Consider the following 16,342-nt stretch of genomic DNA (forward strand, 5'->3'; position numbering starts at 1 on the left):
TATGGTTTAGGGAAAGACTTGATATTCCTTGTGACTCATGTTCGACTTCTCCTCTCTCTATTATTTTTTGCGGCATCCAGGTGAAGTGCAAATACGGGTGACGCCGATTCGTTTTGTATGAGAGGCGAGGTTTACCAATTATTCCACTGTTGTGCCTTCGGGCGGGTGGAGGCCAGGTTTCCGCACATCTGGGAGAGCCAAGAGGCTGGCGGCGGTCGAGTAGTCTACCTTAGCCACAACGTCCGATGTCACGCTGATTGACACGTCGTTCCTTGTCGTTAAAAAAAAAGCTAGGGGATATGGAAATTTAAAATCTACAAAATGATGAGAAAGTTCAATGATGATGAGATGATTGAGGAGGAGATTGAGGGTCAAATGGAGTGGAGTGTAAATAATCAATAGTACCCATGTCATATTCAGTTAATCTCCGTTCTCTTTTATTTTATTTTGACTTTTTTTTTATTACTACAATTTGACATTAAGTTATGCAAGTGTGTAAAAAGAGCTCTTTTAGATTCTGACTCTTTTATTTTATTACTATATTCATGATTGAATCCATTAAGGGTGTAAAAGAATTCATTAAGTATTGACAAAATTTAGAATTCGTGAAATCATCCTAGAAAGAAGCGACGTGAAAGCGAAGCTGTCTACGAAGCTTTGCTTCTCCCCTGTAGTTGTACTTAGGCGTGTTTTAATGAATGTTAATGTGGAAAAAAAAATCATACCAACTAACATACATTATGATAATTTAAAATATGAGAGAGTGATATGTATAAATTAGATAAAGAAAAAAAAAGATAAAAACAGTGTGAGGTATGTGAATATGACGGTTCATCAAAAAAAAAAACCTTTTTATTTCATGTATTATGCATTAAAAAAGTCTTTTTATTTCATGTAATATGCATTTTGAAAAAAAAAAAAGCTGAATAAAGTCTAAACCATGAAATCAAACTGATAGTACCAGTTCAGTTTGGTATTAAATTTCAACGGTTTGATTTCGCTTTTTATAATAAAAAACCGTTACTAATGATCAACCTAAAAATCGTTAAAAATGGCCTTTAAACACCTTTAACGTTTACCGCACCATTTGGTTTCAGTTTTTTATAATAAAAAACCGTTACTGACAATCGACCTAAAAATCGTTAAAACCGAAACCTTTAACGTTTACCACACCGTTTAGTTTCGGTTTTTTATAATAAAAAACCGTTACTAACGATCAACCTAAAAATCGTTAAAACCGGGCCGTAAACACCTTTAACGTTTATTGCACCGTTTGGTTTCGGTTTTTGATAATAAAAAACAGTTACTAACGATCAACCTAAAAATCATTAAAACCGGGTCGTAAACACCTTTAACATTTACCGCACTGTTTGGTTTCAGTTTTTGATAATAATAAACCGTTACTAACAATCAACCTAAGAATCTTTAAAACCAGATTGTAAACACCCTTAACGTTTACCGCACCGTTTGGTTTCAGTTTTTTAGGGTGTAAGGAGTGGTTAAACACTTAGAGTGGCAAACTAAAAAATAAACCAATGAGAGTGTGTCATGTCAAAGTGGTAAACTATGCTCAAAAGTGTTGGCAATGGTTAGACACTTGGTGAAGTGGTAAACTATTTAAAAAAAAGAAAAATGTGTAATTGGTTGAGATGGCATGGACCCCACCCCACACACCCCCTCTCTATCTCTCCTCCCCTCCCTCTCCCCGCATCGGTGTTCCCTCACCGAATTCTTCCCCATTTTCGGCAACATTGTGCGGCAAAAGAGTTGGCAGCGGTTGCCGATGTGGTTTACCGCTGCCACTCCTAACACCCTTATAATAAAAAACCGTTACTAACGATCAACCTAAAAATTCTTAAAACCGGACCGTAAACAATAACACCCTTAACATTTACTACTAGGGGTGAGCGAATTAACCACCATAACCGATAACCGAACCATAACCGATATAACCGAACCAGTAATAACCGATAACCAATATAACCAATGGTTATGGTTATGAAACTTTGTATAACCGCTCAATTGGTTATGGTTATGGTTATGAAGCTTTGGTTAACCGAATATAACCGAAACCGAACCGAAGTTGTGATGTTAACTTTACATAATAGATTTGTGTTTTACAAAACCATATAGAGGGTTTTTACTAAGATAAAAGTATGTTAGTAACAAAATGATCTTGATATAGATGTCATTTATTTTGATAAAGAACTAAGGTGTTATGGCCATAATTGTTTTTGTTTGAGAATTACCTTATTAAAAATAACTCTAAATCGATAGTTTAACCAAAAAGTTTAGTCTTCGTTATCCTATAAAATAGGCTCAAGCTAAGTTCAAATCGTGCACAACGCTATTTATTTCAAACCTTGCTTGGTTACTTAACCGAAATTAACCAAAACCGAACCATAACCGACTTCATAACCGATTAACCATAACCGAAGTTTGGTTATGGTTATGGTTATGGTTACCAAAACTCCATAACCAAACTAGCAGTTATGATTATGAATAATAGTAAAAACCGACTCAAACCGACTCATGCACACCCCTGTTTACTACACCATGTATACATAAAATACATATAACTAACTCAAATATAAAACCACCGACGCTTATCTGGCTTCCATAATAAAAATCCACTGTACGTCCCCATCTATTCAATTCATACCCAAAAACAATCTTTAAAAATGCCACCAAATTTTATATGTTAACTAACCTAAAAGACAACCAATTTGTATTGTTGCTTCACATATCAATAAAGCTACACCTTTGGATAATCACACACACACCCCATTAACCATCGATCGTGACATCATTAATCATTAACAAGGCGATAGCGATATAATACCCTCTGTTCTGTACACCTCTCTTAAAAAAGAATAATAATATCTCTTACCCAGATGCTGCTCATGTAGAAGAATGTTGTACTTGTAGGTGTGGCCGCCATGGATGCTTCAAGAACCTCTTCTGTAAGTTGCCCACCATGTGTTTGATGAAATGCCTCAATGGGTTTTCAGACTTTTTTTTTACTTTTTTTTTATGTGGGGTTTGTTTTTTTAATCTCTTGAGGGTTTTTGTTTATAATATTGGCTTAATTTGAAAAGGGTTTGTGTTAAATTGTTTAGTTTTGGTTTCTTGAAGGTGAAATTGGTTTTAGATCTGGTTTTATGTTTATTGAGTTTTGATAATTTTTTGGGGGTTATAAACTAGTTTGTTGGTCAGATCTAATAGCTTATAAGCTAGTTTGTTGGTTGGATCTTAGTGGGTTAGGTTTATTATCTTCTTTATATATTTATTTGTTTGTTAAATTTGGGGGTTATTTGCAGTGAAGCAGGTGATGTTTATTGTTTAGTATCTAGGTCTACAACTGTAATTGTATACTTTTAGTGATAAATTCACCTTGATTTTATATTTTTAATCCTATTTCTATAACCAAACAATTGAGTTTTAGACAATTTACATAGCTCACAAAATTTGTTATTAATTATTTTTTATGTTTTTTTAGAAATTTATATAAATAAATTACAAATTAAATGTTAAATTGATGTTGATTGGTGTACAATTGTACATGTTGCCTTCTTTGTGTCTTTACATGAACAAAGAGACTTTGGATTTTGTTTTGTTAGTATGTTTTTGGATTAAAGGAATATCATCTATAGTTTAAGAAGCAATTAATATAGAAAATTAATTAAGAATATTTTAGTTTATTACTCTTGTGGTTTGTCTTGACCGGTAAAAGACCGTAAAACTAGTTTAGTTTAGCTCATTAACCTGTTTGACTTTTCGTTGCTCGGTTTATTTCTATTTTTGCACGGGTGTACCTATTTGCACACCCATTTGCCTATTGGCACACCAAAAAGGTGTTTTTTGTCCTATATGCACACTCTGCAGTCTCGAGCTGTGGCCAAAGCGCGGCGTTTTGGTCCGGTCAACCAGACAAAGACCGACGCCTGACGGGTCTGTTGACCGGAGCTTTGGCCGCGTTTTGGTCCTGTTAACCAGACAAAAGACTGACACACGGTCTGGTTGACAGGACCAAAACGCGGCCAAAGCTCGGCGTTTTGGTTCGGTCAACAGACCCGTCAGTCTTTGTCTGGTTGACCGGACCAAAACGCCGCGCTTTGGCCACAGCTTGACACTGCAGGGTATGCACATAGGACAAAAAAACCTTTTTGGGTTGGTTATCTACACACTTGGTGTGTAGATAGTTTGAGCCTTTTGCACCTCTTTCATGCATCATCTTGATGATCCTTTGCCTCTTTTTTGGTCAAGAAAGTTGGATATGTAAAGTTATCGTCGGTTTACTATTTAAATCGGGCTCCAAAATCTCAACCTTAGTCATTTCTTTTCTTATTTTATACAGATGTGCTTCGGTATGGAATCTTTAGGGCTTGAAAGCGACATCGCAGGCGCAAAAACGTATTGTAATCTAGGACTCAAACAAACATCTAAGCAAAACCGAGGAAGCCCAAAAGTTTTATCACTTCTTTCTTCAATTCTCGAGAGGTGTGTCCAAATGAATGAGTCATTACTCGATAAGACACAGACTAAAGATGTTATTACGGTTTTTCATGGTTCAAGAGCACCGGCACTTAGCATTAAAGAGTATGTTGATAGAATTTTCAAGTATTCGCATTGCAGCCCCTCGTGTTTTGTTGTCGCACACGTTTACATGGATCGGTTTATTCAGTGTGGAAATGTTAATTTGACTTCTCTTAGTGTTCATCGACTTCTCATCACTAGTATAATGCTTGCTGCCAAGTTCATTGACGACGCGTACGTGTTTTCTTTCTTTTTCTATTTTTTAGAGTAAATAGCAATTTATGTCCTTTAAGTTTGAGTAAAATTGCAGGCGTTGTCCTTTAACTAACAAAATTACACTGGATGTCCTTTATGTTATAGTTTCTCAATTCTCATCATGCGGTGTCCTTTTGCCTAACTCAGTTTTTTCTGTCAATTGTTAACACGTGCCACTCGCATGAGGGCACGATGGTCATTTCCACTTAATAAATAAAAACAAAAATATAAAAATTATCGATGAAACTTCTAGAGGAAGATATATTTTAAGTGAAAATGACCATTATGCCCTCATGCGAGTGGCACGTGTTAACAATTAATAGAAAAACAGGGGCGGACCTATGTGTTCTGTGGGTGGGCGCGCACACCCCTTGAAAAAAAAAATTAGTATAATTTTTAGGCATAAAACCCGACCGCACCCCTTAAAATATGGTTGAACCCCGCTTCCGCACCCCCAGCAGCTATTTCCTAGGTCCGCCATTGCAGAAAAAACTAACCAAGTTAGGGCAAAAGGACACCGCATGACGAGAAACTGTAACATAAAGGACATCAAGTGTAATTTTGTTTGTTAAAGGAGAACGCCTGCAATTTTACTCGAACTAAAGGACGTAAAAATGTAAAATGCAATTCACCCCATTTTTTATAGTTTTGGTCATGTTATTTATTAGTCCCTATTATAATCAAATTTACCAAACACCCGACCAGTTTATTATGTAATCATTACAACTTCACCGGACCAGCTAACACGTATTATTTGCAAACACTTATTGTATTTATTTGCAGATTCTACAACAACGCGTATTATGCGAAAGTGGGAGGGGTAACAACAGCAGAACTAAACAGATTGGAGATGAAATTCCTATTTGGCCTGGACTTTCGACTCCACGTCAGCCTTCGGACGTTTGGCAGATACTGTTCCCAGTTGGAAAATCAAGGTTCATGTGAGCTGCAAATGGAAAGACCGCCACGGGTGATTCACGCCCCATGTGGACTCAAGGATACCTGGTCCAACAGTGAAGACGCGAGTACTTACACCACAACAAAGATTCATACCGTATAAGTAGAGTTTATGTTTGCAAACGTTTTAGCGACTGCTTTTAGTTGATGATGTTGATTGTATTAAAAGTAGAGTAGATTCTAGAAATAAGATTCGTTTCCACATTGAACTGAAGATTTGATTTTGTTGTATGTTCTGTGAGTAATGAAACGTCGAAGATTTTTGTTGTTGCTCAGAGTAAAGGGACATGAAAGACTTCGGATGGTAAAAATGAACTCATCGATCAGACTCGTTTTACTTGCAAGTTAAATAAAAATGAACTCAATTTGACTCGATTTATAACTTAAATAAACTCATATTATCCAAGTAATAAAACTAACTAGAGCCGTGAATTTCAGACACGGAAACATCACACGAAATGACACAACCTTAATAGGTTCGTGTGTTCGTATTTACCTATCTCATGTTCAGATCCTAAGAAGTCGTGTCTAACATGATATTCCAGCCCTAGACACCACCCCTCCAAGGCGAGTTCGTGTCTTAACAGGTCGTGCACGTGTCTTAACAAGTCGTATGATACACTTGTAAATTTTGTAAATTTTTTCGTGTCTTAACAGGTCATGTTCGTGTAACCTATTTATTATTAGGTTTGTGTTCGTGTTTGGAAAAACTGACACGATAAGATTTCGTGTCATTTTCATGTTTACATGTTTTCTGTTCGTGTCTTATCATGTGAAAGTCTTAACACGTGGTGTATGACGCAATATGCCAGCCCTAAATAAAACTAAGATATGGGGAGGCAAGAGATAAAAAAGCATGATGAGACGAGAAGGATAATACAAGTGACAGTTGATACAGTTCATGCATGTCAACATCTAGTACAAGCATGGTTTTACATCGAACGACAAACAGACTGCCACTAAGATCCGGGTCCGTTAAACTTGAAAGGAAAAGGCCACCTGCCACTTTCTGTACAACATCCATTCTGCTCATTCTAAGTTGGTTAAAATCAGTTGATCAAAAAATTAATCTCAGCCGTCTATTGCCTCATGTCAGCTTCCACTGCCCTTCCAAGCGTCCTCACAAAGTAATCGCGCATCTCTGGCAATATACGCTTGATCAATTCCCCGTACCTACAATTTGTCATTTATTAAACCTTGACATCAAGTGCCACAATGCGAGTGGAAATTGTTAAATAGTAAACATAGTACCATACGTCCATACCATGATTTTGCATTTAATTTGTCGAAATTCTCCAAAACAAATAGAATGCATGCGTTCCTTAGTGACACAGCGTTGAAGGCCTCTGATAAGTCGTACATAACTGACACATTGTCGATCCGTATATCCTATACATGAAAAGGTAAGATCGTCAACTAAAAGGAGTGTTCAGATGTGTAAACATTAACCGATCAATTGACGAAAATGATGGTCTTTAAAGAAATATATCGACATATGCAAAATAAAAAAAGTAAAACGCCATTTTTCTGTCCCTGGGGTTTGGCTATTTTTGCGACTTTCGTCCAAATGTTTGTTTTTCCGCATCTGGATCCAAAAGGTTTGAAATATTGTCATTTTCGAACGACTCGTTAACTCCGTCCACTTTTTAACGTTAAGTTAGGGGTATTTTCGTCTTTTTGTGATGATAAAGGGTTTGAGCGGGGAGAAAGTCGACAGAGGGGGATCTTTATTTCTTATGGTGTTTTTTTTTAACTAAAAATGTCTAAGGGAACGGAAATACCCCTCATTTAACGGAGAAAATGGATGGAGTAAATGAATATGATGAAAATGGCAAGATTTCAAACCTTTTGGATCCAGATACAGAAAAACAAACCTTTGAACGAAACTCATATAGAAATAAATACAAAATCTTAACTCACCTGCGCAATGGTGTACTCACAGAGACGTTTTAGCCCCTCGAGAAGATATTGATCTGCAGCTCTAAGAAGATCCTGAGCAATTTCCAGATTCACGTCTACGGACCCGGTGTATATATATCTATAGTTAAAGAAAATAATATATTAAGTGTGCATTATTTTCCTATTAAAAACAGAAGATATAAACGGATGTACCTCATCATTAATTCGAAGACATCCCATCTTATATTTGGAATCTCGATGTCTTTAGCATCTTTCTCCTGCAATTTACACATTTCAAAACGAGAAAAACAAACACAAATTTAGTATTTTAAACATCCAGTTGGGGACAAAACTAAAAACAGAACAAAGATACTTTAAAGTGCTTACCTTGTACCCGCCATCAAACATTGCCCGGAACGCATCAGAAGAAGCAAGAAGACAAATTCTGTGAGCGTAGAAGCGTTTGCCTGAATCCACATTTATTTATGTATACAGATTAAGCTCGACAAAAGCAATACAAAATAGGAACTTTATTGCGGCAAAATTAAGTTCACACCTTCAATTAGGAAGGTTACATCAGATAGTGTGGGGTTGTTCACATACTGCTCGCCTAAATACACCTGCAACAAGAAGTATTAAGTTATACTGTAAAATGACAAAATCCATTTAGATACTATTAGAACAAAACTGAAAAAAGAAAAAAAAACCTGAGATATCGGGGACGGCGGTCCGGCATCGACAGGAGAAAGTGAACTGGCTTTTTCCGCCAGCTTGCACAAGGCTGCACAACTATCGCGTTGATGTTTTAAACTGCTTGATTCCAAAAGCTCCAAGAGTATGGATAATCCTGCAAATTTTCATTGATAGAATATTTAATTATTTACTAAACGGTGCTTAAAATCAGCATACACAACTTACCATTGGCGTCGACGAATATTGTTTTCTGGTCATCTGGTGCACAAAGATGGGAAAGAGCCAAAGCAATTCGTCTCTGAACGGATCTCTCGGCGATCCGCATTAGGTACAACAGATGGCTCAATACCTGATACGATATACAAAAGTTAAGATGTGTGTTTGGATATGGTTTAGGAACAGGAATGAAAGTGATTGGTTGTTTAAAGTATGAATATGTAATCTTATTACCCGTCCATGAATCTTCTCCTCCAGTCTTTTCAAAGTCTTGGCCACACAATCCCGAGTTGGCTACAAAATCAAATATTCAAATTACAAACTTACTCGTGTTAATACAAGAGTTAACTTCATTTATGCCCTTTAAGTTTGAGCTAAATTGCAGATGCTATCCTTTAACTAACGAAATTACACTAGATGTCCTTTATGTTATTGTTTCTCATCAGGCGGTGTCCTTTTGCCTTTTTCTAGTTATTAAGTGAAAATGACCATTATGCCCTCATGTGAGTGGCACGTGTTAAGAGTTAACAGAAAAAATTAACTGGGTTGGGGCAAAAGGACACCGCATGATGAGAAACAGTAACATAAAGACATTCAGTGTAATTTCGTTAGCTAAAGGACAGCACCTGCAATTTGGCTCAAACTAACAGGACGTAAAATGCAATTTACTCTTAAAATAAGTCCATATCCCGACTAGGCGGGACAATATCTTTGGAAACACAATAATTAATAATACATTAACAAAATGAAAGTAGAACTACTTACTTGGACAATGAATTCACCATCTTGCAGCTTTTGTACCCCACCAACCCTTATAAGATCAGCAACATTATCCTAGAAAAGGATTTCCATAAAATGTTATATCATAAAGTACAAATCAAGATGGGGCTATTGTTCTTATAAGCTTTTACAGTACCTCGTTATCAGCAAGACCGTATAACGCAAATGCAGCATTGTGTTGCAGGGAACCATTTCTAGAATCGAGAAGTTTCAACAATGGAGGTATGCCACCACCGTGAGCTATACCAGCCTGGTTGTGAGTATCCTGTCAATGAAAACTATTCAGCCACACGAATCCACAAGCAATCTAAATAATTTATCTTATAAATAGGGATTCTTATGAATTATTGGGAATTTATGTTTTGGTGGGTATAATGTATTTCTGATCATGTGAATGCTACGGTGATACCTGACTAGAAATAAATAACATATAGATAATCCAAAGAGTAAAATGTCATTTTCGTCCCTGAGGTTTGGCCAGTTTTGCGATTTTTGTCCAAATGTTTGTTTTTCGGTATCTGGATTCAAAAGGTTTGAACTCTTGCATCTTCATCCAGCTTCGTTAACTCCATCCATTTTTCTCCTTTAAGTCAGGGGTATTTTCATCTTTTTTTGTTAACTTAAAGAGCATTTCGGTGTTTTAAATACTTGTACATTATGCTAAATGCTTGTACATAAAGTGAAAAAGACCGAATTGCCCTTTAAGTTAACAAAAAAGACAGAAATATCCCTGACTTAACAGAGAAAATGGATAGAATTAACGAGTTGGAGGAAAATAGCAAGATTTCAAACCTTTTGGACCCAGATGCGGAAAAACAAACCTTTGAACGAAAGTCGCAAAACTGACCAAACCTCAGGGACGAAAATGGCATTTTACTCCAATCCAAACAAAAAAACTATATCCTTAAAAAGATACTTCTCTTATGGAAGGTTATCCCCTTATTAGGAAAAATGTGGATTTATGATTGCCATTATTACAACATCCAAATGAACCCGGGTTCTTAAATGCAAATAATAACTTCACAAGTAGGTAATAGGTTACTCATATTGAATGTCCGTTTAGAAGAGAAACAAAAAGAACATGAAAAGTCTCAGCAAACCCTAAAGTCAACAACTAATTTGACTACCTGTGCCAATCTTCCTAAGGCGAAAGCTGACATCTCCCTTAATTGAGCATCTGGTGACTGCAACATCTCAACTAGTGGACCAACAGCGCCTCTTTGAACTATGTGAACCTGCAAAAATAATTATTAGAGTTGGTAATAGGTCTCTAAAGACCAACTATAGAAACGAACATAATAACGAATCAACATGTATATCAACCTTGCAATCTGTATCGGCGGCAGCAAACTGTCCAAGCAATAAAGCAGCTTCACGTTGGCTCTCTGAGCAGCTTGAGCTGTGATAAAGAAGTTGAAAGTTTAAGAATGCTGTACAAATATTGAAGGTAATCAACCATAATCTAATCAATTCTAATCAAGCAGAGAAAATATTATCCTGTGTTTGTTTAAAAAAGTAAAATATTCAAGTACTTATACTTCTTTTAAATGTAGATGTAGACTTGTTACAGATTTTAAAATTTATTGCTTTAACTGATCTACTATTCTACTATTTTAAGAAGCGAACAATTTCACATAAGAAAGTTGAACATATCAATCGAAATAAGCCACTTTCATCTAATAATTGAATGTAGATATAAAATTTAACTTTAGATGATATATTCAAAGTTCCAACAGGGTACTTTTAGGCGTAGACAGAAGTTGCGATCTTAAATTCAACCATCAAAGAACTCAAGTGCACTACAAATTATTATTTACTCCATATATAGTTTGCATTGATCCAATAATTCAGGACAAAACCGGTAAGTTGATTGATTTGAGTTTATAGTTGGTTGGGAAATGTCAGGTTAATGATTTTAATAAAAAATGAAGCAAGTGAAAGCTAGCATGAAGAAGTGAAAACGCTAAAGACAATTATAAAAGCACACATCAACTTACCTAAGCAGTTCAATTACGGGTTGTAACGCTCCAGCAAGAAGAACTTCCTTCTTTATGTTGGGGGATGAGTGAACGAGATTCCCAATTACACCAACCTGATGTCATTTAGAAAACATTCCCATCTATAAGCAATCTTATATGTAAAGATAAGTGTGAGATTTGGTCATCCATTCATGAAACAAGAACTTACTGCTTCATAGTGTATTGCTGCATCTTCAGACCGGAGCATTAAAATAAGTGTAGGCAAAGCATTGTAGTCTACTATCTGTAGGAATTTGATGTTAAGAAACCTAGCCATTGATCCCACAACACGTTCTATTAATCTAGAAAGTTATCAACCTGAGTTTTGTTTTCATCATTTTTGAAAGCTAAAGTACGCAGGGCCCCTGCAGCCGCTCTCTGCACCTTAGCATCAATAAATTCAAGCAATTCAACAAGAGGAGGGATTCCGCCTTCAACCCTGAACATGAAAATGTGATAATCGTCAAACAAACTGTAAGTTTGTTACATACAAGTTGTAATAGTAGATGGTGCAATTAAAGTAACCTAACACGGGTCTTGATGCTGCTATTCTCATGAGCAAGGTTTGTGATTGCATCTGCAGCTCTTCTTATAACACCGTTGACTGCTCGAGAGTTCTCGCCGTCCCTGTGTCTCTTAAGCAGAGCAACAAGACGAGGTAGAGCTCCAGCATCAACGATCAGTTGTTGATGCTCAGGCTGTCAACAAATGTATTCACAAACAGTATCTCTTTAGTAATGCCGTAAATATAAATAGAAAAGCAATTTAATATCCACTACAAGCATGAAGCTTTGAATTTAGAATTTTCTTTCTATTTATATTTACTGGCAAGCTAAACTGTTACTAATATTTTGAAGTAGTAACTACGCGATTCGCAAGTACGCAAAAAAAAAACATATATGAGGATATGGATGTTGTAAAGATATAAAAATGGTATAAAAGCTTAGAAGGCTAATTTCATACTTCAAATACACAATAAGTCACAATTATACTGTGTAAAAAAAATAAATGCAAAGAAGAGAAGTAGGTAGCGTTTTCCAGAAACTTTAATGATCCAACATACAAAACTTAGAGAACCGAGCAGGACATGCTATCATATTGCATGATCAAAGGAGAACTTGCATGTGCACATTAAAGGAAGTTATTTATTAGTCCAGCTAAACACAACTAGCATCAGACATGCCACAATGAGAAAGTACCTTTATAGCAAGAAGTCCAAGAGTAAAAGCACTTCCCTTCTCCACTTCATGCTCATACGGCCTCGGTTCCGCAACTTCCTTCCAATCCGGAGCTTCAAGATGCCGTACGAGCGCCGGAACCGCACCGGATTCAACAATTAAATTCACAATATCCTCTGCAATCTCACAAAAAATATCACATCAAAATCTCCAGCCAACAATAGAACAAAACAAAACTCCTTATACAACATAATTGAACAAAATTTCCCCATCATAAACATAATCATCAACAATTACTCGCTCAAAAACTAATCACACCAATAATTACAAAACTACAAAACTTCTATAATCAAAATTAACCTAAAACTACAAACGTATGCCACAAAGATAAAATTCTCCGTCGAGGTAACACAAAATACTCACTCAAAACCTAATTACACCGACAATTACAAAACTACGATGATCAAAACTAACCTAAAACCACAAACGTATGCCACAAACACAAAATTATCCGTCGAGATAACACAAATCAACAACAAATTCTCACTCAAAACCTAATTACACCGATAATTACAAAACTAATAAACTTCAATGATCAAAATTAACCTAAAACCGCAAACGTATTCCACAAACACAATATTATCCGTCGAGATAACATATATCAACAACAAATTCTCACTCAAAACCTAATTACACCGATAATTACAAAACTACAAAACTTCGATGATCAAAACTAACCTAAAACTACAAACGCATGCCACAAATACAAAATTCACCGTCTAGATAACACAAATCAACAACAAATACTCGCTCACAACCTGATTACACAACTTCAATAATTAAAAATTAACCTAAAACTACAAACGCATGCCAGAAGCACAAAATTCACCGTCTAGATAACAGAAATCAACAACAAACACTACGAAAACAAGTAGATAAAAGAAAATCATGACGTAACAACGGAGAAACATGAAATTGAATAAAAAACGAACGTAGACAAATCAATCATCAACCATACCGTTCTTCGCGAGCTCGGAGAGGATATGAATCGAGCGTTTAACAAGCGCACGATCCGATTCAAGCGATGAGAAAGTAGAATCAAGGATTTGAACCTGAGCGCGAACGTGAGATGCTAGATCTTGTTGAGCGGCGTCATCAGAGGATGCGATGAGGTTCCGATCTGCGATGAATTCGTCCTCTAGCTTCCTCTTCAAGCTTCTTCTCACGGAGTTTGTAGGTTGTTCATGGCGTTTGTTGTTGAGGTTCTCCATGAGAGGCAGATGAGAGAGGGCGAGCCAGAGAGAGAAGAAATGTTGAAATGATGATGAGAGTGGGGGTGGAGGGGTAGTTTGGGAATTGGGTTTTGTTTATAAAGGTGGGGACGAATGGACGAGTGTGTCGGTCGGGTTATTTAAGATGGTTTGTGAGAAGGGTTATTTGAATTTAAATATCCCAAGCTTTTAGTGTTTGGTTGATAGCATTTTTAACTTACAAATTAACTGAATACTAAGTTTGTTAGTTTTTTTTTTTTTTTTTTTTACGTGACACTTGTGTAACGTGTAAGATTAAATATATATTAATATTTAATCTATAGTCATTATAATCATTTACATAATATAGATCAAAATATATTATAACCTATTAAATAATTAGTTGGTAATTGTTGATGGACCATATTACCCTTATTAACTAATTAGGTTTCCTCCTGGGTGCTTATATAAGGAGAATTATGTGGAGGTTAAAGGGTTACTCAGTTACACAATTAGACACCCCATTAGCCATAACATCATAATTTTCGACCTCCTCTCCTAACCGAATTCCCTTGTTCGGTTCTCATCATCACCATCATCAGTCAGCACCCTAAGAAGGAACCAGATCACGATGACAAGCATGTCGAACTCCATTACTGGATTCTCCAACGCATTGTCTGCTGTAACAGGAATGTTTTAATGTTTTCCTTCATGAACAAAAAGAACTGATCCAACATGTGGTATCAGAGCATATGTTGATTAGTCAGTTCCGTTTTGTATCCGTAAATCTGGATTAAAGCAGGAAAACAGGATTTGAAAACCATAATAAAATTCGGTTTTATCATCCGAGATTTCATCTCGGATCATATATATTGATTCGTAATAACTGTTCCGAAATCATCAGTTTGAGAAACATGTTTAAATGTGTAAATATTTCCAGATTTCGGATATAAATTTAAGGTTATTTTATTTAGGGTTCATCATGTTCTTAGTTAAAATTCGAATTTTCCTTTATGATTTGGAATATGATTTGAATTGTTAAATGTTTCCCTAATTTTGATCTAATTCTGTCTATTAAGTTTTTCGAAATCTGTTAAAAGGATAAACAGATTATGTTTTCGAAATTTTATGATAAAAATAGATCAATGTTATAATTGGAAACTCTATCACAATTCTTAATTTTCGAATTTTCGGTTGTTATAACAATAAACACAACTGGATCGCACAAGATCAGATCACATAAGAGATGACCTGATCGCACAAGACTGCATAATCGCACAAGATTTGTGGATCGCACAAGATTTGTGGATCGCACAAGACTTGTGGATCGCACAAGACTTGCGGATCGCACAAGACTTGTGAATCGCACAAGGCATTACTGATCGCGCAAGTTTTGGGCCTTACTGATCGCACAAGTTTTTGGGCCTTACTGATCGCACAAGTTTTTGGGCTTTACTGATCGCACAAGTTTTGGGCCTTACTGATCGCACAAGTTTTGGGCCTTAACTGTTTAATGTGAACTAAAAAAATTTTCGGGGCACGCTGTCCCCCGCAAACCCCAGCGAACTCACCGCGGAGTTCGATCCGCGCTAACAGGTAGTTTGCTATTAAATAATTGGTTTTGTAATTACTTAGTTAATTAATCAGAATCAGATAATGTTTTACAAAACCGAAATAGCTTAACTTGAATGAGTTTTTTTTATATATCATTTCTGGCCAAAGCTGACTTGATACATCTACTTATCGTTCAAGTATTACGAAAGCTATGTTAAGTGTGCATCATAAGCATGAATGTTTTAATATCTGGCCAAAGCTGATTTAATTCTTTCATAGATGGGATGCTTAACAAATGCATAACTAAAGTGATTGTTTCAATTTCTGGCCAAAGCTGATTTGTTACAACCACTTTGCACATATGCTTAAATGATTACACTTCTGGCCAAAGCTGATTTGTCTTCGTTTAAGTAGAATTTTTTAACTAAGTCTATTATTTTTTATGTTAGTAATAAACAATATCACAGCTTCATAATGTAAAATGGTCATTATTTATGCCTGCCTTAGTTTAACGTGCCCTTAGATCACATTAGGACTTCTTCCTTAGTATCATAACTTGCTCATCTTATTTCCACTATCAGCACCCAACTGCGGGATTCCACATTTGACTAGTGATAACTTTGCTGCATGGAAGGATGCTCTCATGCTTACACTTGGATTGCTGGATTTTGATTATGCTCTAAGAGAGGAAAAGCCAGCGGACCTTACCACTCAAAGTACTGCTGCTGAGCAGTTAACTCATGAAAAGTGGACTAGGTGTAACCGCATGTCTCTCATGTTTATGAAGCAGTCTATAAGCAATGCAATCAGGGGAGCTATTCCTGATTCTGATGATGCTAAAACCTACTTGGAACATGTGGAGGCGCAGTTCAAATGGACGTCTAAAGCACACGCTAGTACCCTTATTCTCAAGCTGGTAACAACTAAGTATGATGGGAGGAGCGGCATTCGCGAGCACATCATGATGATGAATGACATGGCCAATAAGCTGAAGGGGCTGGAAATG

The 16,342-nt window shown here is 36.3% G+C and overlaps 2 protein-coding genes across 2 annotated transcripts; one reads left to right on the forward strand and one right to left on the reverse strand.

Annotated features, from left to right (window-relative positions):
* The first annotated feature begins 2,663 nt into the window (after positions 1-2,663).
* LOC110943828 (cyclin-P3-1) lies at positions 2,664-6,023 on the forward strand. The gene is made up of 3 exons (XM_022185561.2): positions 2,664-2,963; positions 4,358-4,770; positions 5,575-6,023. Exons 1-3 carry the CDS (start codon positions 2,940-2,942, stop codon positions 5,849-5,851), a joined length of 714 nt encoding a protein of 237 aa, XP_022041253.1. The 5' UTR covers positions 2,664-2,939; the 3' UTR covers positions 5,852-6,023.
* A 564-nt stretch (positions 6,024-6,587) lies between these two features.
* On the reverse strand, positions 6,588-13,916 carry LOC110943812 (ARM REPEAT PROTEIN INTERACTING WITH ABF2). The gene is made up of 19 exons (XM_022185546.2): positions 13,551-13,916; positions 12,554-12,708; positions 11,880-12,052; positions 11,673-11,793; positions 11,524-11,598; positions 11,334-11,428; positions 10,660-10,735; positions 10,464-10,571; positions 9,473-9,601; positions 9,322-9,390; positions 8,791-8,850; positions 8,566-8,689; positions 8,355-8,494; positions 8,204-8,267; positions 8,035-8,114; positions 7,861-7,925; positions 7,669-7,786; positions 7,013-7,137; positions 6,588-6,921 (listed from the first exon to the last, which is right to left on the reverse strand). Exons 1-19 carry the CDS (start codon positions 13,801-13,803, stop codon positions 6,828-6,830), a joined length of 2,124 nt encoding a protein of 707 aa, XP_022041238.1. The 5' UTR covers positions 13,804-13,916; the 3' UTR covers positions 6,588-6,827.
* Between the last annotated feature and the right edge of the window lie 2,426 nt (positions 13,917-16,342).

Source organism: Helianthus annuus, chromosome 1 (genome assembly GCF_002127325.2).
Source record: "Helianthus annuus cultivar XRQ/B chromosome 1, HanXRQr2.0-SUNRISE, whole genome shotgun sequence".
NCBI lineage: Eukaryota > Viridiplantae > Streptophyta > Magnoliopsida > Asterales > Asteraceae > Helianthus > Helianthus annuus.

Bases quoted from the DNA above. Each gene is read 5' to 3' on its own strand.
- LOC110943812 (XM_022185546.2), bottom strand. From the start codon at position 13,803: ATGGAGAACCTCAACAACAAACGCCATGAACAACCTACAAACTCCGTG. The intron at 11,794-11,879 runs GTTACTTTAATT...TTTCATGTTCAG, and splicing joins AGCATCAAGACCCGTGTTAG to GGTTGAAGGCGGAATCCCTC. The intron at 9,602-10,463 runs GTAGTCAAATTA...TTTCATTGACAG, and splicing joins CCTTAGGAAGATTGGCACAG to GATACTCACAACCAGGCTGG.
- LOC110943828 (XM_022185561.2), top strand. From the start codon at position 2,940: ATGGATGCTTCAAGAACCTCTTCT. The intron at 2,964-4,357 runs GTAAGTTGCCCA...TATTTTATACAG, and splicing joins ATGCTTCAAGAACCTCTTCT to ATGTGCTTCGGTATGGAATC. The intron at 4,771-5,574 runs GTACGTGTTTTC...ATTTATTTGCAG, and splicing joins GCCAAGTTCATTGACGACGC to ATTCTACAACAACGCGTATT.